Consider the following 26870-nt stretch of genomic DNA (forward strand, 5'->3'; position numbering starts at 1 on the left):
TCACTTTTCTTTTTGAAGTCCAAGAATAGATGTTCTGAAATCTTAATGGATGTGTCAGGCTTTGTGGTGCAAAGTGGTTGGACACAAATGCAGGAGTCAGTTGGAGTTACTGTGTTTAGTGTGGGTTTGAGCTGGGTTTGGTACACAAAAAGGCAGGTCATTATAGGCAACAGTATCCGAAGCATTAAGCAGAGACAGGATCCAAAAAACAGGTAGACTGGTCAAAAACACAGGTACGCAAAAACAGGACTAAACACTCAGAAGACAAACACTTAAAAGATGCACAGGACACAACAATCTCACAACCAGGTGAGGGAAAAGGTGCAACAAATAAAGAAGAAGTGATTAGGAGGAAATGCAGGACAGTTGTGGAGGAAGGATCTGGAACGGGGCGTAGCAAGCAGGAAGGAGGACAGGAGGGACACACCCCACACCAGACAAGAAAAGTCCCTAACACAAAAACCAAGCAAGAATAAAACAACAGAAAAATAATACAATAACAAACCCACCAACAAACCCCACAAGCCCAGTCATGACGGAATTATTCTTTTATGTATTCTTCATCTGTGAATGGCTTCCCGTGCCTGACTATTTCCTGAGCAGCCACAAATCTAGCATATGTAGTTGAATTTGCAGACTTAATTTCATTTCATTTCATTTCATTTATTTATTTATTTCATTCATTTAAAAAAAAAAAAAACAGAAAAGCAGAAATAAAGCATCTCCATTACCAGAATGAAAAGGAGCAGAGAGAAGAACAAGTCTTATATTTTCTGCCACCTTTTTACAATACAATCTTTCAATATCCAGCGTCATTTTTCAACATTATTTAACAGATTGTATTTCTTTAACTTGTCACATACCACTGACTTATTTCATAATTATGACCATTATTAAATAGATTACATCTCTGACAGGTTACATTTTTAAACTTAAAACATTTTATACATTATTAACAAATTACATTTTTTTTTTTACTTCCTTTCAGCCCACTAACGTATTTTATAGTTTCATACTTACTTAATACATCTAGTTTAATACATTTTTTAAATAATTTAAGCGACCTTAATTCTTTAATTTCTTTGTTGAGATTGTTCCATAATTTTACACCATTTACTGCAATACTCCGTTCTTTTACTTTGGTTCTGTATCTTGGTTTTCTAAAGACTTCTATTCCTTTCAGTTTATAACTACTTACTCTTTTCTCAAACATATTTTGAATGTTTGTTGGTAAAGCATTTTTATTAGCTTGGTACATTGTTTGTAATATTTTCAAATGACCAAATCACGAAATTTAAGTACCCTGTACTTAATGAACAATGGATTAGATGGATCTCTAAAACCACTGTTGCTAATCACCCTTAAAGCCCTTTTCTGCAGAATAAACAAAGGTTGTATATAAGTTGTATATGTTGATCCCCAGATTTCTACACAATAAGTTAAATATGGGAAAATCAATGAATTGTACAATGTTAATAAACCATAACTATTTAATGAATATTTTACTTTATGCAAAACAGCAATGGCTTTCGCTATTTTTCCTTTTATGTAATTTATGTGTGACTTCCATGTAAGATCTTCATCAATTATGACTCCTAAAAATTTCATTTCTTTTACCCTTTGTATATCCATTCCATCTATTTGTAATGACACGTTATTTTTTTTTTGCTCTGTCATTAAACAATATGAAATTTGTCTTATTAATATTTAGTGACAGTCTGTTTATATCAAACCAATGCTTAACCTTTTCCAATTCTGTTTTTATCACTTGTGCTACTTCCTGTATATCTGATCCAGAGTAAAACAGCGTTGTATCATCAGCAAATAAAATGCTACCAAGCACATTAGATACATTCACAAAATCATTGATATACAAAATAAACAGTTTGGGTCCAAGTACTGATCCTTGTGGTACTCCATAAGCAATATTACACAATTCTGATTTGATATTATTTATCTGAACAAACTGTTTTCTGTTTTCTAAGTAGCTTTTTACCCACTGATGTGCAATACCTCTTATTCCATATTGTTGTAACTTGTGAAGCAATCTTGAGTGGTCAATAACATCAAAAGCTTTTTTCAAGTCAATAAAAATACTTACAAAATAATCCTTATTTTCTATTGTTGTTGATATTTTCTCTATTAATTCCATAATTGCCATAGCTGTCGAATGTTTTGTTCTGAATCCATACTGAGCATAATTCACTTCATGAAATGATTTTTGCTCAGATCAGCCTTCCACATGTTCCAAAACGGCCTTTTTTCCCCCTCCTCCGCAACCTGATATTTTTCAGCAAAGGCTGTATGTTTATTCTTGAAATGTCTTGCAACACTTGACTCTTTGTTGTTTGCCAATTTCTCACCATATATCAAGCATACAGGTAAACCAGTCTCATCAGCAGTGAAAGCAAATGAATCTGCCCTCGTAGCACTATGTTTTTTGTGGTTTGTGTGTTCACTGCCCACCTTTAAAAGAAAAACAACAAATCTCTGTCGCAAAATTAAAATTGCATATTTTCTTAATGGTACAAAGCCAGCTGTGGCTCACATTAATGTATGCAGATAAATGCAAATTTGCCAATTTTGCATCATCAGAATATTAATATTTAAAAAAAAATCACTGAACAGCAACCACGGCAAAAATACACATAGAATTATAGTAAATTGGGATCTTCAAAAACAAAAAAAAACAAAACAAAAAAACACAACTGGTTATTTTTCTCCAGACATTGTACTGCCAATGCAGTGACAAAGTGCATCTGTAGCATTATTTTGCCACTACTTTGAATGTACGGTGGATTTTTGGAACTTCCAGAATGGTTGCCCCATCCTTCTGAAACTAATAATAAAAAAAGTATTCCACACAAATGAAGCAATCATCAAAGGTAATCAAAGCACTCAGAAGTGTGCCAAAATCACAGCATTCAAACCTGCAAACTTTAAAAGATATTCCAGATAGGGATCCACACTGTTTTATAATTTGCAAGCTCTGTGTTTTGTGCCTTGTCAGAATGTAATGAAGGCCTCATTTGAAGTTCATCATTCATCTCACTGTCAGGTTGCTGAGCAGCTGCTGCTCACAGCTGTCTATTGTTTCATCAAAGCTTCATTAAAAAACAATGAGACAGATGATAATTGATTTGTTCTGGTGTACAGGATTGGATAATTTCTACAAATTCATTAGCAAAATCATGAGCATTAGCTACCAAACAATTAAGATAATTACAAAAGGTTAAAAACTAGTATTTCCCAGTGATCTCGGAATTGCTGCAGGCCCATCTTTTATTCTTAACATCTTGGATCATTTAGGGTAATAATCCTGCATGAGTCCAGTTTATAAGACATGCAACCACTCAACACATGAAACAACTAAAAGGTCACGTCAACATAATGCACTTATTATAATTTAAAAATGACTATCATGAACACTTGCAGCCTTGTTGAACTATAACAATGTTCAACTATAACTATTAACTGTTGGCCAGGATCTTATGGACACAAAATATCATTTTTATGCTGATGACATGGTCATCTATAGTTTTGCAAAAACTCTAAATGTTAGTGTCTCTATATTACAAAACGCTTTCAACATAGTTCAGGAAAGGTTTCTAAAGCTAGACCTCTCTTTAAATGCTAATAAGAGCAAATTGATGCTGTTCTCAAAAACAAAAAACAATCTGTTGATGAGCCCTTCAATTGTCACTCTTCAAGGGGCAGAGATCGAAAGGGTCAAATCATTTAAATATCTAGGAATTTTAATTGATGACAACCTTAACTTTAAAGGACACGTTGAACAATTAATTGGGAAACTGAGACTGAAAATTGGTTTCTATTTCAGAAACAGGCTATGCTTTTCTTTTAATGCAAAAAAGAAACTTGTAGCTGCAACATTTTTACCAATCTTGGATTATGGTGATCTCATTTATATGAATGACCCAACTCAAGTATTGAAACTATTAGACTCAGTCTACCATGCCTCTCTGAGGTTCATCACAAACTGTAAGCCTCGCACACACCACTGCAAACTTTACACACGTGTGGGCTGGCCAGCCTTGGATTCTCGTAGTCTCACTCACTGGGCTATGTTCATTTATAAGGGTATTCTCTGTCTGCTCCCCTCATATCTCTCTGAATATATTCAACCAAAAGTGGCTGGATTGTACTCCTTACGCTCTCAAGAATCACTGCTCCTGTCTGTACCAAGTGTCCGAACAGAAACTGGGAAGGTGGCATTTCAGTTTTCTGCCCCCACAACATGGAACAATCTACAGAAAGACTGGAAACTAAAGGAACTGGTTCCAGTTGGCAAGTTTAAACTTTTGCTCAAAGGTTTGGAAATGAAATCCATGAATTGTAAATGCTTTTAAATAGCTGTATTATTGTATGAAAATGTTTTTTATGTCTTAAAATTGTTGTGATCTGTGCCGCTGTCTTGGCCAGGACTCCCTTGAAAAAGAGATTAGTAATATCAATGGGATTTTCCTGGTTAAATAAAGGTTAAATAAATATAAAAAATTAAGTAGTGTTTACAACTTTGCATAATGTGTCTCTGTGGAATTAATTACTTTCATTTTTTTTTCTGACAGGCAGGTCATTATTATTTAATTATGCTATATTCTTGGGTTTCTTTGAATATACTAAAACTTTAATTCCACTCTGGTTTCATTCACCACTTTTACACTTTTCTCTATATTCTATAACTTTAATTCCATATTCTCAGGTTTTATTCAGTACTCTCAATCACTGTAAACCAAAATGTTGAAATTAATTAAAAAGATTAAGTAGTTTAAACTCAAAGTTTTAAGAAAACATTTTATTTACTTAAATATTTCAAGTTTGTGCAACATGGTCTTGCGTTTTGAGTAAATGAAACTCAGAATTTTTGATTGACTTAAAGTAATTCTATATTACGTAAGCTAAACTTCAACGCATAACTTAAGCACAACTTGAAAGAATCTGAAAATATTTTATTTGACTTAACACTTTAGCGAGTTGGTGGCCAAGTAATTAGTGCGCTTGGTTTCAGTGCACAAAGTTCCCATTCAAACCCCACCCCTACCACATTTCTCCATGTAATGTGGAGTTGTGTCAGGAAGGGCTTCTGTAGTAAAACCTGTGCCAATTCAACACGTGGATCTGCTGTGGTGACCCTGAGTGAAAAACAAGGGAGCAGCTGAAGGGACTTGCTTTTACTTAATGAACACTTTAACTTCATTGTAATCATAAGGTACAAGTAGCATATAATTGAAACTTAAGTTCTTAAGTTTATGAACTCAAAAATGTGGCAATTGTTTGCCTCAATAAATTTGATTTCTGTTAACTGTCATTCCATAGTTTGTTTTCAATTAATATTTTATTCTATATTCTAAAAGTTTCATTAAATATTCTCAGGTTTCATTCACTATTCTAAAAAACTTTAATTCCATAGTCTGTTTTCATTCAGTGTTTTAATGTTTTATTCTATATTCTAAAAGTTCATTTGCACATCTAAAAGATGTGCAAATGTTTTAGGGAAACATAATGTGGCAAAAACATTTGCACAGTGCTGTATGTGGAAGTGGCTATGTGACGTGTCTGTCTATATGTGGCCCTGTGATAGAGTGGGGTCTGTACAGCATGTACCCTGCATCTCACCGAATGAATGCTGGGATAGGTTCTAGCCCCTCCAAACCTTAATTGGAATAAGCAGGTATAGAAAGTGAATAAATGTATGTATGTGGAAGTGATATTGGTGAATGACATACACAATCAAAATAACACTTTTGCAATAAAAGTCAGAAAAAATTAAAACATTTATTGGGCATAAATATATTATATATACGCTACCGATACAGTTACGTCTTACATACATAGGGTAGTATTTGCAAAAAATCTATACATTAAAATTGATATGGCAGTTTCTTTTATATAATGCATATGAAATTGTCTAACATTTACAATACAAGAAAAAAAAAAGCATGAATTTCTTTTTTTTTTTTCAATTCGTAGACCATGACAACATTGGAATGTTTTTATTTCGAAATTGTGAGGTAAAAATATGTTTCTTTTTTGTCTTGCTTAAAAAATAGTTAAATACCTGTGAGTCTGTAATGCGTGTGAAATTGCCAATCTCTCAGTCAAAATCTCTACTTTCTGTAAAACGTACAAAATAATAAAAATAAAAATCAAAGAAAAATAAACAGATCAGAAGGCACAGACGTAGGGTTGCTGGGCAGAAACTGTCATTCTTGACATGCCTGCCAAATGTGCAGGACTCATAAAGTGGGGAGGGTGGGGTTTTATGAAATCGCCAGCATTTGAAAAAACAAAAAACAAAAAGCACATAAAGAGAGTACCCTGCCCACAAACACACAGCTTTTCAGCCAACACTGGGCTAACCAAAGCTAATATGACTGACCAAAACTCAACATGAACCTCTGCTCTCCTACAGGGGGGCGTTAGGGCTTGAAGAGGGGTTTGGGGGATGAGACCATTAAAGGACAGAACACCTCATACATGAGCTGTCAACTATTGCGCAACAAAGCTGTGTAAGTCTGCGGAAGGCACCTCCGTGATTGGTGCAGACCGCCACTTGAAGAGCACAGAAAACATGCTCCAGTAATGCCAATGTCACAGTGACGCCAACGCCCGAGTAATGCCAATGAATGTAACAGACGACACTGGCAGTAGTGTTTGGAACAGAACAAGAGGGCAAAATTGCGCCTCTCACTCCTATAAACCTCACTGAGACAAATGCTTGGCTTAAAAAAAGTGCTTCAACTCCGTTAGTTATAATGTACTATAGCTCTATAGGTATCTCTGTATGACATTTCTTAGCAAAAATACTGGATACAAAATACTCACTACTGCTACACCAGCACTAGCTTGAACAAGGAATCGTCAATAATATATTATCTGCCTGAAATCACTGCATGATTGTTTTGCTTTATCACCTTTCAGTGTGAAATCAGATTGTGTTAAAACTCTCCTCCAAAAGGGGGCACACTTTTCTGTAATAAAAAAATGGCACATTTTGCTTTACAAAATTATTATAGATAATACAAAAAGACGCATAATCACAGATCAAGTTAATGCTTTTTTTCCTTTTTGAGAGAATAACAACAATAATAATCGTAATGCTGAATCGTTACAGAGGAGCATCACAGGACCCTTTAGATGACCAAAATAAAAAAAAAAGAATCAAGTGGACACAAGAAGACTGCACTTTGGCGATAAAACAGTAAAAGATACCAGATGCTTCATTATAACACTAATCATTAAAAAAAGCCAAAGGCAGCTACATTATACCGTTACAGATGACTTGAACTGATGCTAAGGCTTGGCTTGCTACATGTCTATCTAAGCGTTACAAAAACTGTCCGGCTGTGCGTGTCCGAAACAGGAGATGAAAAATAAAAACACATTTGGTTACATGTTCAAAAACAGCAATGATAACTGCAATGCATGGACTGATGAGCTACAGGTTCCCAAAAGATGTTAAGAGAAATACTTAAAGGGTTACTGAGATAAGGAATGCTGGCCTTAATCATACAATCTAACATACATCTATTTAAAAAAAAAAAAAAACATAAATGGGAAAGAATAAAACATGCTACAAAGAAAAAAAATTAGTATATAACTACACTTGTCTCTTAATCTTTAAACAATAAATAAATGAAGATTGCACTGTAATTGACATGTAAAGTACTGTATGCAAATATATAGTATAAATAAAACCTAGAAAAGAACTCAACCTTAACTTTCCCATCAACTTTGGCAAAGGTATTTTTGAGCTAGTAAACCACTTTGCTTATCGTGACACATACAGGAGCAAGGCACAGCATAGACAGAGCACAAGATACAGCATCAAAAAAATAAAAAATAATAATAAAAGAAAGCAAGAAAAGAGGAAGAGAGGCTAACAATGATGATGATGTCAGCGATGGTAAGATTAGATCTCCCCTCTGCAAGGCCTTATCCCTGAGGTACGTTACAGGCTGCCTATCAGAGCTGAGGGCCGGGGCCACCTAACTCCCCCCCACCTCGCCTCGCCACCGTGAGAAGAAACTGAAGACACGTAACTCATTAGACAGTTGGGTCAGGGGAACTTCTTTGGATCATCTGGGTTTATTAGGGAGTACCTTGGCTTTGTTTTGGGGTTAAAGGGGTTTTAAAGGGTCGGGGTGGAGGTGTTGAGGTTATGGGGTTTTTTCCGAGAGTCAAAATGCCCTGTAGTGTCAAGTCGTGTTCCGCCGAAGGCTTGTTTGGTTAGTGAGTGTTAATGTGCCTTTTCCAAGGAGAGACCACAGACTTGCTACTGCTCTGATTACATGTCAATAAAGCACCTTTAATCAAGAGACAGAGAGCGAGAGAGCAGACCAGAGGGAAGGTGTAGAAAAAAGGATGGATTGAAGGAGCGAGACGAGCTGGTAGCCTGCCAGAGCAAAAAAAAGGTAATTACAGTCAATTACGGCTAGGAAAAGGGAAAAAAAAGTCTTCAAACGAGCGCATATCGATTCACAGGAGAAGAAACGACGGCTGCGGAGCTTCTCCAACTTCACACGCACAGGCTCTGAGATGGGCGGCTAGCTGGCAGGCTGTTAGCACCTCTGGTTCAGTGGTAACTGAGATGGTGGAATATTAAAGGACTGATTAACGAGAGGCGCTGAGAGCCCAGTTACTTTCCTGTAAAACCGCAGCCAATCACAATCCCAGCCTGGCTTCGGAAATGGGTCACCAGTTTTGCCCGTTAATTAACATTCAAATACCTACAAGGGTTTGTATTCTGATCCAACACCAGTGTTTGAGGGCTCCTTCAGCTGAGAGCGCAAGCTTCTGTTTGTGAGCACCGAGAGTCGACTCCTCCCCTTTCACACTGTACTTCAGAACTTACAATGCCGTCACTTATATTACATCACTTCTGTAGCGTCATAGATATTTGTTATAATATATATTGTGTGTTTATAGATATATATTAGATTACGGGTTTTTCCATTCTTTCTTAGATATAATAAAATCACAGGATAGCAGCATCTTACACCACACATGGATTGCATCGCTTTGGTAGCTGAATGAGTGATTGAATGTTAAAAGCCAAAGAGATACGCGACTGACTTCCGATCATTGTCATAGCGTGTGTGTGGGACTGCATGCATGTGTGCATTGTCAGTCTGTGTTTGTGTGAGAGCAGTTGGCATGGACTGACCGACAGCCTGTAGAGTAATAAGGTATGAACGGCTAAAGCTTTGAAGGCCTACATTGGAATATGGCTGAATGAATAAAGACTGGAAAAAAATGGCGAATCAAACCATGACAGAAAAAAATTGCAAGGTAATGACTGTCAAGAAATATACACGTTCTCTATTAAGAGTATGTTTTAAAAAAAAAGATACAAAATAAAAACATGCAAGTCAGTCTGAGGAACAACTGCTTCGCTCACAGCTATTTCAAGGCGTGATTATCAGTTTTATTTCCCAACCAAGGGATCGCTCTCAAAGGCTTCCCTTAGCAGAAATCCTTAACGAATACGACAATGATACGAAGACAACAGACACGTAGAGAAATGAGACCAAACTGAGTGAGACAACTGAAATAAAGAATTGATATTTTGACTAAAAAAAAAAAAAAAAAAAAAAAAACAGTCTTAGAAGTACATCTCAAGTGTTTTTTGATTTCATTCGGTTCTTTCATAGACTTTTTTTTTTGTTTTTAAAGTTTCTCTGTGATTTTGTTTTCTCTTTCTATCCTATAGGTAAATTCCCTCACTTCATGAAGAAGTACTGCAGCAAGCAGGCGATGAGAACAGAGAAGCCTGCGAACACGCACACGATCAGCGCCGCGAAGCGCTCGTCACTGGAGATCAGGCCCGCCCCTCTGCCCGTTTCCACGGTGCACAGCTCTCCTGATGATGCAACCTCCTGGCGGCGCAGTGTGAACAGTGAGGAGGGGCTCAACGGTCCGCATAGTTCCTGGCAGGTGTCCTGGCAGCGGCGGCAAGCGCCCACACGGAAACGGTAGTCTGTGTTTCCCTGGAGACCGGAGATTTGGAACATGCCCTCCTCTCCCTTAAAAACCTGCGAGGAAAAGGCAGATAAAGTCACAGGGGGAAACACAGTTTGTCTCCTAAATGTGATGGAATGCTCATAAGTGAAATGACAAGGTGCAGGCTGAAGACAAAGCTGCACCCCTTGGGACCACCATGGCATTTAGATTAGATTAGATTAGATAGAACTTTACTGATCCCTTGGGAAGAGTCCCTCAGGGAAATTGAGGATTGCATGATTGTAATCATATAATTTGTATGACTGTCGTATGGTCGGGACGACTCTTTGATCAGTATTACTGATAACTTTAAAATGAGTGCCAAGACAGTTTGCCATTCTAAATTAATTAATGATGACAAACACAGTAATACATTCTTGTTTGTTCTAGTGTAAAATGTAGTTTGCCACACGTATATAATCTGTTAAAATTTTTCAGTTGATGATTTTATGGAATTCTTTTCAAAAATAAACACATGAGAAGTAAAATACCACAGCCTTTACATGCCATGCTAGACAATCCAAGTATTTTCAAATATCATGTCTGACTTGAAACTGTAAAGTCACAAAAAAAAAGTGACACCAATCAAGGAAAAGTAAACAGTTTTGAAAGTAAATTATGAAAGTAAAACCAAAAGTAGTGAAAAATGTCCAATTATGTCCTGAACCCCAGAGGGTTAATCCCCTGATAGACTCATTCATTCACTTTTGAACAAAGTTCTACATTTGAACTATGGTTAAAAAAAAAAATTATATACCTATAAATAACCTGCATTCATAAAAACCAATAAGAGAGATAAACACTTGGAGAGAGACACACATGAGCATGCACACACAAAGAAAACTGCAAATATTTGTGCAAAATATACCATATGTGAAAAGCAGACAATCTATGATCTGCAATAAAAGCTGAAGATTAACACACAATCAAATGAGCAAGTACACTTTACAGCCCAGAATATGCCGCTGCTGCGGTTTGTCTGCCAGTGAAGTTGAGCGGTGCTTCCCTGCTGCCACTCAGTAATTCAATAACAGAGAACAATGTGCTGAGGACAAATGTCTTTTTGTGTGCAGCCGAGCAGTCGTCTGCTCATCGCTCTAACTGCCAGACAACAAATCCTTAAAACCTCTTCCACTGTAAATTCCTTCCATGCAGACATTCTCATTAAAAACCTGTTCAATAAATACAGCTGGTGCTGCAAAGTTGTCCACAATTTCACAATGCTGTGCGTGAAAGTGCCTTGTGTGTGAGTCTGTGTGCAAATTTATGCTTGTGGGTATCAGAGTGTGCTCAACAGCTGCACCAAAGCAAACTCAATTTTTTCTCCACTTTGTGGAGGTGATAACATTTTTCTTCAATTACCATGAAGACTACAATATGAACGTTGCGAATAACCGAAGCGGGCCCGACACTGGAGGCTTTCTCCTGTGTGAGTGGGTGATGTGGTGTGTTGTTGGGGGGGCTCACAAACCTGTTTGTACTCTGACTCACGTCCCACCAGCACCTGCAGCACGTAGCTCACAGGGTCGCCTCTCATCGGTGGGATGGTCTCCCATGTAATCTCGCACATGTTCCCCTCCAGCTGGTGCACTCTGGGAGCTGTTTGGGATAAAATGTCATCAGAACATGATTTTGAAGACACAGGAGTGTTTTAGTGGAAGCATTTGGATTTCATCTGTTTAGGCTCATTAAGTGATGAAAAAAAAGCAGAGTAGTGATTCATTTCATTAACTTCAGTTGCACTTCTGTGATTTAAGTGCCTCTTTTAACTGTAAACTATGTTTTTGCTTGCAGGAGACCAAATACCTTGTTTTAAACCACAGTAAAGAGTGACATATTACTTGTAGGTAAGCAAATAAAAATGTATATATTAAAGAGTAGGCATTTCTCCTTTATAAACAGACATAATACACATCTAGATACATGGGCTGTGATATTATTCAGGGGTAATACTTTTTATGATGGAACAAGTTGATTTGATCTGATGCGATAAAATTGTTTCATAAACTTTTTTCCCATGATAAATTAGAATAAGCCAAAAGTGGCTTTGCTTACCTTCAAATACATATTTCATGAAAAACCAGAGGATAGTACTACAGTGCTGCGGCACACTCGCTGCCACAGTTTGCTTTCTGTCCACCACTGGGGGCAGCATCACATATGGTGTCAGAAAGCAGCCAGTTTTTTTTTTCTTTCTCTGACTGTTATTAATAAACTATGAACCAAATGTCAAGTTTAAATGGGCACATTTACTGTATCTGTTATAATGCCTATCACTATTGGACACGATTTGATTTTACCTCATAAAGTTAATGTGCCTTTGATCAGTTTTGATTTTTGAACTTTTACAAGAGTTTGAAGACGTGGAAATAGAAGTGAAAACCAACCAATTTATGATGTGTACATTGATCCATGGACTGGTTCATGGTATATTTAGATCAATTCAAGGGTCTGTGTATCAATGTACACACATCAATTTATTTATTTTTACACCCCTCATATTTTGTTTCAACATTACTGTCATGCTTGGCCCAGGCTCGGGGTAGGTCTTAATTCTTTATGTTAGGGCCCAGTCCCACTGGGGAGAGGATTAATTGTGCATGAACTGAGATACAGATGTCGGGCGTTCGTTGTCATCCACCACAAAATTGGCCAGAAATGACAAATTACTCAGTATGACTTACGGATATATTAATAATGTATAGCGAATATATGACGAACAATCATGGATGTATAACGCATGGAAATGGATCGGACGCATTGCAATTATCACGGACATATTACAGTTTAATTTAGTCCGTGATGTGGACGTGATAGACTTCCTATAAATCCATTTTACACATTGTCCCAGTCCGCTGCCAAGCCGCAATTCCCCATCAGTTGCGGATATCAGCGGATAACGATGGATATACAGTACATAGATTGTGTATGTATCGAGTATGTATTGTGTATGTAAGGCGGATGTCATCCGCAACCAAAATTTTGTGCAGCTCAAAAATCCTGGCAACGGAAAAACGTGCCTCTGCGGATAATTGCAGACGTGTGTGGATGTTGGCCGACTCATACAAGCATATTTCACGGATATTGCGGATGTTTAGCGAATATAAAACAATTGTGTGCGCAATTCATGCAGCAGCTCAGAGGATATTGATGGATTCAGCTCATGTCCTTCACACAGAGTACACTCTCCTTCCCTCTGGGAGAAGGTATAGAGTCCCTCGGAGCAGACTGAATAGACTCAAAAATTCATTCGTCCCCATGTCCATCAAATTGCTAAACAATAATGTCTAAAACTGGAATTGTGCAATACTTATGGTGTTTCTCCTGACTTCCTGTCATGTTAATTTGTTATGGATGTGGTTGTGTTTTTACTTGTATCTGTTTGTTTTCGTTTTGTAAAGGCACTTAGCATGAGTCCAAGACAAATTTCCCTGAGGGGACAATAAAGTGTATCGTATCATATCGTATGCACAAGTCTTCCTAAACGCCAGTGGGACCGGGCCCTTAGTTTCTCTATGGTTTTCTGGTTTTCTTTTTCATTAGTTTAAACGTTCTCATGTAAATGTCAATTTGGTTCTGTTTATTGCTTTTCTTTGTTTTGCACTTTCATCACTGGTTCATTCTTTGGTTATCATCTATTTTGAAGCTGGTTATTGTATTTTTGTACTCTGCGTCCTTTAAGTTATTTTAGTCTGAGTTTAGTTCTGTTTATCACATTTATTGTATTATGCTTAGTCACAGGTTTTTGTTATTATTTATCTTTGGTGTTGCTCTTCAGATTATGTTCCATTTGTTATTTACTGCAGGGGTGGTGGCCAAGTGGTTAATGTGTTTGGTTTCAGTTCAGAAGGCTCCAGGTTCAAATCCCACCCTTGTCACATTTCTCTATGTAATGTGGAGTTGCGACAGGAAGGACATCCGGCGTAAAACCTGTGCCAATTCAACATGCAGATCCACCTTGGATTTGCCGTGGCGACCCCAAGTGCAAACAAGGGAGCAGCCAAAGGGACTTACTTACTATTATTTACTGCATTTTCTGTTTTTCAGATATATTGTTTTATTTATTGCATAATTCTATAGTCACTGGGTTTGTTTATTTTCTGATACACCAGTAGTTTGTTTTATCATCATCATTGTTTGTATTCGCTTTTATGTCTCAGCCAGCTTTAGCTCTGTCCTAGTTTGGTTTATTATTAGATCTCTTGTTCTTTCTCCTCTTTTGACTAGTCACAGTACTTCTTAGTTCTGCCCCTTTTGTTTTGTTCACACATTATTGTTTGTCTGAAACACGTCTCATTATTCAATTAGTTTTTCTGTCACTTACTTCTCTTGCTTTGCACCGCTTTGTTTTGCCCTCCCGCACTCTCTTGCCTTTCTTCCTTCTTTAATTCACAAGGCCACACCTCTTTCCACAACCTTCCACACACCTGCTTCACATTACCTTGATTAGTTTGCTACTTATTTAAGCCCTCACAGTTCCACAGTTCACTGCCCGATTGTTGACACTTTCTCGCCTCTTGATCACGTCCTGGTTGCTCTTCAGTGTATTTTTGACCTTTCCTTTCTACTCTGACCTCTGCCTCAGCATTATCCTGAACTCAGCCTGTTTTTGACTCTGCCTTGTTTTGCCTGCTTTATACCTCAACGCCGTGTGTACGATCCCTGCCAAGTCTCAGCCTGCACCATGTCTGCTACCTCTACCAGTATGTCTGACTTCCTGTGTACCAAACCCTATGCCTGTTTAACAGATAAAGCCTCATTTTTATCTAAACCTACCATGCCTGAGATTCTGCATTGGTCTCCTTTTGGTTGCTGTATCAAGTCACCACCTGTCCTGACAATTACTGCTTTCAGGACTTTAACTGCTTCAGCATAAAATGTTCATTACATTTGCTCTTGTTATACAGATCAGTTTTCAGTAGGTGCTTAAAACAAGTATTGATAATTAGAATATGGTCCTTAAGGAATAATACAGCTTTTAACCTGAAAAAACTCCCACCACCAGCAATAAAGTGATTTATCAATCGCTGTACTTCATCTAGCAAATATTTTATTCCTTCTTATGCCATCCAGGGACAATGTTATTGATTTGTTGTAGTTTTTTTTTCCCCTTTCACTGAGTGAATGCTGATTTTCAGAAAACATTTCAGACAGTGTGTACATATAAAAGTTTTGCACATTCAGTTTATACTGCCTCTTTAAAATAACTGCAATAAGTCGCTGCCTCAGTTTGTAGGCTGCAGTAAACACCAACCTTGTAAGATGATCAGTAACAAATGCATTGCCTTGGCTGGGTCTGTAGGGTAGTGCACCCCCCGCATCCCCTTGGTCAAATGGTGCTAAGTTTTAACTTTTGGGTGTAGTGGTGTCATCAAAGATCTTGCACAAAATGCATGGTGTAGAATTTAAGTGGGCTTACCTTTGAGGGCAGGAGGCACAGACTTGGTGGTGCAGAAGGTATGTGTGTCAGAGAAAGGACCCTCCCCGGCGTCACTTATGGCCTGTATTCTGAAACTGTAACTGCTGGACTCAGTCAATCGCTGCACCTTGTAGGTGTGGCTGGGACCATGATAGATGGTCACAAATCTGCACAGAGAGATGAACAGAGAGGAAAGATTATCAGTCGAGACAGAAATCTGGAAGTGAGGATAAGGAGAGGGATGAACAGAAAGAAACAGTGAGTTTGAGTTAAAGGAAATGTTGGAAAGTGAAGAGAGGAATGGTGGGAAGAAAGACGGGCACCGACAGCGAAGCCCAAAGTTAAAGATTAGAGGGGAAACAAATGAAGATAAGAAGAGGGGTGAGGAAAAAGCATCAATACTTGGAATGGACTCAGAATTTACACTCCGCGCTGACTATTCCAAGAACGACATGTTGTTTGTCTAACATGCAAATAAGCAATTAATTAACATGCTGCTTAATCACCTCTGACAAGTCAATAACACTTCAAACAGGTTATATTTTTGAAAGAAAAAAACACCCTGCATTTTGCACAAGAGGTGCATGATTGCCATCATGTTTTAGTCAGCATAAAACTGCAATAAAAATGAAGGACATAACTGAGTATATTCATATATATCATTAGAACTGTCTGTTTACACTCTGAAGCATCTTTAACTGTTGGCATTAGCACTGTAATGAGCATACAGTATCATGAAAAAATGTAGGCACACTACATTTTTTTTTTTTTTTTACAATACTTCAGTTCTATATATCATCCCATTTCTGTCATCATAATATGCACATACTGTGAATATAAATACTCTGTCTCTAGGAATTCCTGTTAGAAAAAAAAATCTAACATCATTAATATGCAAATACAGGCACCAAACAACCCTAAAATATAATCAGTTCATTTACTGCACAAGCCTATAGTGTAAAACGTAAAAAAAAGAGTCCAGTAAATGGTGCACATGGTGACATGACATATTAGATTTACGGTGCACCTGGAAAGTATTCACAGTGCTTCATTTTTTTTTAATGTTTTTATGCTACAGCCTTATTCCAAAATGGATGAAATTCATTTTTTTCCTGAAAATTCCACACACAATTCCCCATAATAACAATATGAAAACATTTTTGGGGAGATTTTTGCAAATTTATTAAAAAACAAAAAACAAAACAAAACAAAAACTAAGAAATCACATGTACGCAAGTCTTCACAGCCTTTGACATGAAGCTCAAAATTGAGCTCAGGTGCCTCCTGTTTCCATTGATCATCATTAAGATGTTTCTACAGCTTAATTGGAGTCCATCTGGGGTAAATTCAGTTGATTGGACATGATTTGGAAAGGCACACACCTGTCTACATATAATGTCCCACAGTTGACAGTGCATGTCAGAGCACAAACCAAGCATGAAGTCAAAGGAATTATCTATAGACCTCAGAGACAGGATTGTCTTGAGGCACCAATCTGGGGAAGGGTACAGAAGCATTTTTGCTGCTTTGATGTTCCCAATGAGCACAGTGGCCTCCATCAACCGTAAATGGAAGAAGTTCGGATCCACCAGGACTCTTCCTACAGCTGGCTACTCGTCTAAACTGAGCGATCGGGGAGAAGGGCCTTAGTCAGACCAAGAACCCGATGGTCACTCCGTCAGAGCTCTAGCATTCCTTTGTAAAGAGAGCAGAACCTTCCACAAGGACAACCATCTCTGCAGCAACCCACCAATCAGGTCTATATGGTAGAGTAGCCAGATGAAAGCCACTCCTTAGTAAAAGGCACATGGCAGCCCTCCACGTGTTTTCCAAAAGGTACCTAAAGGACTCTTAGTTCATGAGAAACAAAATTCTCTGGTCTGATGAGACAAAGACTGAACTCTTTGATGTGAATGCCAGGCATCATGTTTGGAGGAAACCAGGCACCATCCCTACAGTGAAGCATGGTGGTGGCACCATCATGCTGTGGGGATGTTTTTCAGTGGCAGGAACTTGGAGACTGGTCAGGATTGAGGGAAAGATGAATGCAGAAATTTACAGAAACATCCTGGATGAAAATCTGCTCCAGAGAGTTTCTGCCCTCAGACTGGGGCGATGGTTCATCTTTCAGCAGGACAATGACCCTAAGCAAACAGCCAAGATATCAAAGGAGTGGCTTCAGGACAACTCTGTGAATGTCCTTGAGTAGTCCAGCCAGAGCCCAGACCTGAATCCGATTGAACATCTCTGGAGAGATCTGAAAATGGCTGTGCACTGACGCCCCCCCAATCCAACCTGATGGAGCTTGAGAGGTGCTGCAAAGTGGAATGGGCAAAACTACCCAAAGACAGGTGCACCAAGCTTGTGGCATCATATTCAAGAAGACCTTAGTGTTGTGTGTGCGCTCCGCTGCCTGTTGTTGTCATTTTGTGTGTTACACTGTTTCATCCTCTGTATCTCACCCCTGCATCCTACCACGTCTGTCTGGTTCTCTGATCTGTTTGTGCACCTGTTGTCATGGGCCATTTGTCATGTCTGTCTTTATTTCCCCTGCCTCAGATCCGTGGTTGTCACACCCCCTTCCTTCTGTGTGAGCTTGGCATGCGTGTGTGCAATTCCTGCATGTGTCAGTTTGTTCTGTCTCCTGTGTCTGATCATGTGCGTAATGTCAGTGTCCGAAAAATAAACAGTTTTTTTTTAATTATTCTTTGAATCCTTACTGACCTGCATATTGGGGCTCTACACTCTTGACTGGTAGACCAAACCTTAACACTTAGGCTGTAATTGCTGCCAAAGGTGCAACAACAAAGTATTGAGCAAAGGATGCGAATGTTTACGTACATGTGATTTCTTAGTTTTTTGTTTGTTTGTTTGTTTGTTTTAATAAATTTGCAAAAAATAACTTTTTTCATGGTGTCATTATGGGGTGTTGTGAGTAGAATTTGAGGGAAAACAATGAATTTTGCTCCATTTTGGAATAAGCCTGTAACATAATAAAATGTGGAAAAAGTGAAGCGCTGTGAATACTTTCCAGATGCACTGTATGCATTAACAGGACAAATATCAATATCATATCAAATCAAATTCTCCATCCCTGCCGATCTCAGTTTGCTTATCACGCAAACACAATGACAGAGGATACAATCTCAACAGCTGTCCACACAGCCCTCACACACTTGGACGAAAAGAACACGTATGTAAGGATGCGGTTTGTAGACTTCAACACAGCATTTAACACAATAATCCCCCACAAATTGGTCATGAAAGTGAGCATTTTGGGATTGAGCAGCTCACTGTGCTCCTGGATACTGGACTTCCTGAGGAACAGACCACAAAATGATAGAATGGGAGACCACACGTCATCCACTCTTATCCTGAGCACTGGAACTCCACAGGGGTATGTCCTCAGTCCCCTACTCTACTCACTCTTCACACACAACTGCTCCCCCACCTACTCCACCAACACCATCTTCAAGTTCACCGACAACACCACCGTGGTAGGTCTTATAACAGACAACGAGTCAGCCTACAGGGAAGAGGTGTGGCACCTGACAGCATGGTGTTCTAACAATAACCTGGATTTAAACACCAACAAGACAAATGAGATGATCATGGACTTCAAATCAGATCGAAACACACCAAGCACTCTGCCCTCCTCATACAGGGAAAGGAGGTTAAGAAAGAGAAGAAAAAATTAATTTCTCTGAGGATGTACAAAAGGTTAATTTGCTTTTCTGGCAATAAAAATAATTACAGTGTAGGGACCAAGACAACCAAAGTCAAAAACATAAAAATTTACACTAACATTGTTAGGAAAACACTAGAAACCTAATTTGTTTATGACAGAAAAAAATATTTAATAATTTTGCAATCTTCTTGCATGAATTAAAATTTTCAATTGGAAACCTGTTGATTAACAAACAGAAGAATATCTGTCCTCAAACATATTAATGTGAGAAATACATTTCTTAATTTAACCAGATCTTATTTATATGGGGACATTGAAAAACATGGCTTTTTTTTTTTTTTTTTTGCTTACATTCAGCATGAAAAGCCAAATGGGGTCAATCTATTAGAATGCCTTTCCTTCATGTACCACCAGCTGGAAACATGATCCTCTGTGCACACATTTGGATGTGTATGGATAAAACATAAAATAAATAAATAAACAAATAAATAAAAATATTGAATAACTGAATTTAATAAATGGATCTGGAGTCAAATATTCTTATTGCCCATACTTTGATGATAACAGACCAAACTGGAGTGACCGCTCTCCACGTTAGACATTCTATTACCTGCAGAATTGGTTTCTGTAGGACTGTATGATTTATCAAAGCTCTTAACACAATTTCTAAGTTTATCAGTTGTAAAATACAAGTTTCCCTGTCAGAACAATACTTCATAACTACACCAAGCTATCCATTATGGAGAGGCTGCAGAAAAACTGTCAGCAGTACTGACAACACTGAAAAAATACAAATACAACAGTTAATCCTGGAAAAATGAACAATTTATAGTCAGAACCTACAAGGATTGATGGGAGATGCAATTCCTGATATGACTGAGTTCTCAGAACCTTTTAAGTGTGGTTTGGGAAAGGAGGAATGATCTGACTGAGCGAGCAGGAATGTAATGTTTTGAAAATAGAAGAAACATTGAGACTGTTTGTATTTCTTAATGATAAATGGAAATGAAGTCCAAGATATATTCAGTTACTTAGAAATGTTCATGTATCCATCTCCTGACGATGATTTCAAGAGCATCCATACTTATACATACTGTTTTGGATTTTATATTTTTATTTATGTCCCCTTGTATAGGCTAGTTTAAAGCACATCTTTTTTTTTTTGAAATTTTAACATAAAATCATGCTTTTTTCTGCAATTTGCATTTGGTTGAAAGTGACTGATCGGAATGGTTGAACTTGTTACGGTAACATACGGTGTGGTCACAAAAAAAAAACAAAGAGCCAAAAACAGTGTAAACAACTATTTTGAAATGGTTAAATTTATTCTTGTTTAACAGGGATTGTGTGTGTGTGTGTGTGTGTGAACATGTGCATGAGAGCAGTTTAGAGATGAACAGATTTGATCTGAGAACCATCTGTTCCCTGCTACACCATTCCAGGGCCGCCAAACATGAACCGAAATACAGATTGAAAGCTGATCACAATGTCAAAGGGACAGAAGTAAGGAATTAGCAAGCGAGACAATCCAACAGGTAAGTGTGTCAGGCAGCTGGCGGGTTTGATACCTCCGTGTTCTTTCCCAGTATTTGTTAATGTTAATAAATCTTCTCGTAGCTCACACAGTGCTAAAGTGTCCTCCTCCTCTCACCCGGTTTTTGGGTGACTAACTCCCTACTTTTATTTATGTCCAATTCCTACATGTCCTTGTCCTCCTCTGTTAATGTTCCATCTGTCTCCTCATCACTCCTGTCTGAACAGTTTCTTTAAATGGATGGCTGATGATTGGAGAATGTTTCCAGGCTGACTTCAACGTGACTACTCCCTGGTACATCTGGTTAATGCACAAGCACACACAGACACACACACACACACACGCACACACAGACATACAACACACCCTCCACACTTCATGCGCCACACATATCCCTCCAATTCACACATGTACACATAGGGCTTAGAAAATGAGAGTTCACAACTCCTCAGGGGATCACAGCCTATATGCTCTTTCCCAACATAAATTACACGTATGGAATATCCGTGTGTCTCCAGGTCTCTTCAAATATAACATCCCACCGAGATTCCTATCAATAGCAAACAAATATCAGTGTAAAGCTCATCAAAGCACATGAGGTGTCAGGATGAACTCCAAATACTAAGCGCTTGCAAGATATAACCAGAACTCAAAATGATTATGCACTCCACATGACATACAACACAAACTTTTAACGACTGAGCACTTGTAAGATATAGCAAAAAGTCTAAATTTAAAGCTAAAGTGAGTAGGATTCAGTGCCATCTAGTGGTGAGCTTGCAGACTGCATTAAGCCATCCCCTTTAACAAGTTTGTTTCACTTACTGTTTTTGCATTTTTGGTGACGGGAGATTCATACGACCTTGCCTTCTTTTGTGACAAGTAATATTTATCATCCTCCAGATGAGGGCTCTCAAACTTGTTAGCCTACATTAGCAACTTGTAGACAGAGTATAGGGAAGCAAACACTGATTCCTGTTCTTTTTTCGTCAGTCTTCCGGCTGTGCTACAAAATATAAAAGACAGAGTAAGTATATCTCCTTTAGGCTACTTTGTCAACACGGTGGTGCAACATGGCAGCCTCCACAAAGAGGGCCTGCTCCTATGTAGATATGAACATGCATTGATCTGAACAACGGTTCCAGGTAATTACACATTCATGAACAGATGGTTATGAATGGTATATTTGATTTTTGCTAATAAACTCCCCCAAATTCTACACACTATATGCAAATATCAGAACAACCATCAGGATGGATGGATGCATACCAAAGTCCCGATCTCCAGTCTTGTGAAATGAAGCAAACGTGGAAATGGAAAATCTTACAGTTTCTTGAACGGGCGCTTTAGTATGGATCCAAAAGAAAGTTACTCCCCATAGAAGCCCATGTTAAAATGCCCAAATTCAGATGATAGATAAATAAATGTCTGCTGCTTTTTTGCACTATATAAATAAAACAAACAGAAATGAAATTGAACTCATCAGTTAAGATATTTTAAGCTATGAATTATAGCAATTTGTATTTTAGTAGCGTTAGCCGGTATTGTGACTTGGTGATGTTTGCTTCATTATTACTCGATGGACTCCACAGTTACTGATATCATATCTCATCTATAATGTGGGCTTAAATGAGCATAAGAGTTTTCATCCCACGGCTGTCCACCTGACAGAGATACAAATTCAGTGGCGACTGTCCCTGTTCTCTGACACATCACACAGATTAAGCAGGTGCGTTCTTGCTTCTTTTAAGCACAATAATGTTTGGTACAATCCAGTGTCGGCTGCTGGTCTGTCAAAGAGGGGAGCTCATTGTCGGCTTACATCATAAAATGTGTCGATTTATTTATATGTAAATTCAAATATGTAAAATGGTCATAACAGTCCTAAGTTGCACAAGCATTTCACAATTTATATCTCTACTACATACAGTATTTTATGATGGCACAATTACCAAGTGGTTAGTCCACTTGGTTTCAGTGCGGAAGGTTCCTGGTTCAAACCCCACCCCTGCCACATTTCTCCATGTAATGTGGAGTTGCATCAGGAAGGGCATCCGGCATAAAACTTGTGCCAGAATCAACATGCAGGTCCACCTTGGATCCGCTGTGGCCACCCCGAGTGAAAACAAGGGAGCAGCCAAAGGGACTTCCTTTTACAAAAATATGTTTTTAAACCAAAATATCATCAAAAATTTCAAGAAGTACATAGAACCTTTATTATTAAACATACATAACAGAGTTTGACTGTTTGATGACATTGTTCCATGCAAATGTTATTTTAAAGATTGGCCAGCAGATGTCGCCATATGTAATTGTATCAAAGCCTCAAAACACTGAACCATTGCTTTATATTGATTCAGTGTTTCAAAACGCTTCGTTTTCTCTGTCACTAATTTTCATGAATAAAATGCATCAGCAACCACTAATTATTACCACATGTCTGGATGGAGTTATAATTATGAATACTTTGATGTTGTGTTGTGAACCAGGATGTTAATTAACGTGCACCGACTTTTAAACACTTACTGAAGAACGAAGCAGAGAGTAACTCACCGAGATCTTCTCACATAACTTCGTCTAATCCAGTGCGCTTCTCTGTGCGCCTTTAAAACAGACGCAAAACATTTTGGCATAAATTTAAAAATGCAGAAATACGCAAAAATGTGCAAACTAATTCTCATTCCTATAGCTGTCAATTAAAATGGGATTCAGCCTTTCGACTGATCATCCAATCATTGTGCAGAACTACATCGTCCAGGCCGGCCCACAACTCCATTCACCCCCAGAGACGCTCGACAAAATCGTGGCTTTATCCAATGACCGTCATGTTTCTTGGCAATGAAAAAAACTGTTCCAGGCAGTCCCATTGAAGTGAACAGAAGCTCGGTTTCTACAGGAAAATGCATTGACCACAGACCGGATGAGAAAAAAGATTTATGAAAAGTCAACAAAACAGTCAATCAATTTGTGAGAAGTAGCTGATTCTGAACGAACGCATTTGGAGTAAGTGAAATGATAACAAACTGTACATATTTGACCGTTTATTTTGTTGAGATTTTAGGGGAAGCTAAGCTTTACTTGCAGTCTTAGAGAAACCGCCTCTGGTACAATCTGTTCTCAGTGGGCACGTCTTTCTCATTGTTATGTTTATAACATTACTGTCAGGAAGCTGCTCGACTGCATGCAGAAAAACACTTCAGGGGCAATACTCATTAAATATCTTTAAGTTGAAAGCAGCTCTTAACTGGCCTGCATAGAAGAAAGGCCTAAAAATATTCAGCATGTCAGTCCTGACTTTAACAGCTCTATGGTGTTATGGGTGTGCAGCCAGTACATTCTGAGTGCCGGTCCCAAGCCCGCATAAATGAGGAGGGTTGCGTCAGGAAGGGCATCCGGCGTAAAACAAGCCAACCCAACTATGCAGACTCAGAATCGCATTCCCATACCGGATCGGTCGCGGCCCGGGTTAACAACGTCTGCCACCGGTGCTATTGCCCAACAGGGTGCCGGTGGAAATTGGGCTACTGCTGGGCAAAGACGACAAAGAAGAGGAGGAAAACGTTGCCACAAACAGCGGGAGAAGAAGAAAACTAGAAGGGTGGAAATGAGAGTGGGGACTTTGAATGTTGGTAGTATGACTGGTAAAGGGAGAGAGCTGGCTGATATGATGGAGAGGAGAAAGGTAGACATATTATGTGTGCAAGAGACCAAGTGGAAGGGAAGTAAGAGCAGGAGCATCGGTGGTGGGTACAAGTTGTTGTACCATGGTGAGGACAGGAAGAGAAATGGTGTTGGGGTCATTTTAAAGGAAGAGTATGTTAAAAGTGTGTTGGAGGTTAAGCGAGTGTCTGACAGGGTGATGAGTGTGAAGTTGGAAATTGAAGGGGTGATGATGAATATCATCAGTGCATATGCCCCACAGGTAGGTTGTGAGATGAAGGAGAAAGAAGATTTCTAGAGTGTGTTAGATGAGGTGGTGGAGAGTGTGCCCAAGCATGAAAGAGTGGTGATAGGAGCAGACTTCAATGGGTATGTTGGTGAAGGGAACAGAGGTGATGAGGAAGTAATGGGTAGATATGTTATCAAGGATAGGAATGGGGAAGGACAGATGGTAGTTGATTTTGCAAAAAGGATGAAAATGGCTGTGGTGAATACCTACTTTAAGAAAAGGGAGGAGCACAGGGTAACATATAAGAGTGGAGGAAGGTGCACACAGGTGGACTACATTCTTTATAGGAGATGCAAGCTAAAAGAAATCACAGACTGTAAGGTGGTAGCAGGAGAGAGTGTCACTAGACAGCATAGGATGGTTGTTTGTAGGATGACTTTAGAGGTAAAGAAGAAGAAGAGAGTGAGAGCTCAACAAAGGATCAGATGGTGGAAGCTGAAGGAGGAAGACTGTTGTGTGAAATTTAGCGAGCAGGTGAGAGAAGCACTGGTTGGAGGGGAAGCAATTTTGGACAACTGGAAAAGTACTGCAGATGTGGTGAGGGAGACAGCTAGGGCAGTACTGGGTATGACAACTGGACAGTGGAAGGAAGACAAGGAGACTTGGTGGTGGAATGAAGAGGTCCAGGAAAGCATAAGGAGAAAGAGGTTGGCGAAAAGGTTTTGGGATAGTTGGAGAGATGAAGAAAGTAGACAGGAGTACAAGGAGATGCGGCGTAAGGCGAAAAGAGAAGTGGCAAAAGCAAAGGAAAAGGCATATTGCGAGCTGTACAAGAAGATGAATAGTAAGGAAGGAGAAAAGGACTTGTACCGATTGGCCAGACAAAGGGACAGAGCTGGAAAGGATGTGCAGCAGGTTAGGGTGGTAAAAGATGCACATGGTAATGTGCTGACAAGTGAGGAGTGTGTGCTGAGAAGGTGGAGGGAATATTTTGAAGAGCTGATGAATAAAGAAAATGAGCGAGAGAAAAGGCTGGATGATGTGGTGAGAGTAAATCAGGAAGTACAAGAGATTAGCAAGGAAGAAGTGAGGGCTGCTATGAAGAGGATGAAGAGTGGAAAGGCGGTTGGTCCAGATGACATTCCAGTGGAGGCATGGAAATGTCTAGGAGAGATGGCAGTAGAGTTTCTAACCAGATTGTTTAATAAAATCTTGGAAAGTGAGAGGATGCCTGAGGAGTGGAGACGAAGTGTGCTGGTTCCTATTTTCAAGAACAAGGGTGATGTGCAGAGCTGCAGTAACTATAGATGCATAAAGCTGATCAGCCACAGCATGAAGTTATGGGAAAGAGTAGTAGAAGCTAGGCTTAGAAAACAGGTGAAGATCTGTGAGCAGCAATATGGTTTCATGCCAAGAAAGAGCACTACAGATGCAATGTTTGCTCTGAGAATACTGTTGGAAAAGTACAGAGAAGGACAGAAAGAGTTACATTGTGTGTTTGTGGACTTAGAAAAAGCTTATGATAGGGTGCCAAGAGAAGAGTTGTGGTATTGTATGAGGAAGTCTGGAGTGGCAGAGAAGTATGTTAGGGCAGTGCAGGACATGTACAAGAATAGTGTGACAGCGGTGAGATGCACAGTCGGAATGACAAACTCATTCAAGGTGGAGGTGGGATTACACCAAGGATCAGCTCTGAGTCCTTTCTTGTTTGCAGTGGTGATGGACGGATGAGATCAGACAGGAGTCCCCATGGACTATGGTGTTTGCAGATGACATTGTAATCTGTAGTGAGAGTAGAGAGCAAGGAGAAGTGGAGATATGCTTTGGAGAGAAGGGGAATGAAAGTCAGTAGAAGCAAGACTGAGTACATGTGTGTGAATGAGATGGAGCCCAGTGGAATAGTGCAGTTACAAGGAGTAGAAGTGGTGAAAGTAGATGAGTTTAAATATTTGGGGTCAACTGTTCAAAGTAATGGAGAGTGTGGTAGAGAGGTGAAGAAGAGAGTGCAGGCAGGGTGGAGTGGGTGGAGAAAGGTGGCAGGAGTGATTTGTGACCGAAGAATATCAGCAAGAGTGAAGGGGAAAGTTTACAAAACAGTAGTGAGACCAGCTATGTTGTATGGTTTAGAGATGGTGGCACTAACAAAAAGACAGGAGGCAGAGCTGGAGGTGGCAGAGCTGAAGATGTTGAGATTCTCTTTGGGAGTGACAAGAATGGACAAGATTAGGAATGAACATATCAGAGGGGCAGCTCAGGTGGGACGGTTTGGAGACAAAGTTAGAGAGGCGAGATTGAGATGGTTTGGACATGTGCAGAGGAG

General features: G+C 39.0%; 1 protein-coding gene across 4 annotated transcripts in view; it reads right to left on the reverse strand.

Moving 5' to 3' along the window:
• Positions 1 to 5774: 5774 nt before the first annotated feature.
• The window catches only part of fndc3ba (fibronectin type III domain containing 3Ba), a 240241-nt gene continuing 219145 nt past the window's right edge, over positions 5775 to 26870 (reverse strand). For 2 of the 4 annotated variants that reach the window (XM_034159781.1, XM_034159779.1), the window contains exons 25-27: positions 15440 to 15606; positions 11492 to 11619; positions 5775 to 10052 (exon numbers count right to left, since the gene is read on the reverse strand). In XM_034159781.1, coding sequence (XP_034015672.1) covers positions 9741 to 10052; positions 11492 to 11619; positions 15440 to 15606 — 607 coding nt within the window. In that variant the 3' untranslated portion in view covers positions 5775 to 9740. The remainder of the gene's footprint in view (positions 10053 to 11491; positions 11620 to 15439; positions 15607 to 26870) is intronic. The other 2 variants (XM_034159780.1, XM_034159782.1) reach the window with 1 other exon arrangement.

This window comes from Thalassophryne amazonica, chromosome 19 (genome assembly GCF_902500255.1).
Source record: "Thalassophryne amazonica chromosome 19, fThaAma1.1, whole genome shotgun sequence".
Lineage (NCBI taxonomy): Eukaryota > Metazoa > Chordata > Actinopteri > Batrachoidiformes > Batrachoididae > Thalassophryne > Thalassophryne amazonica.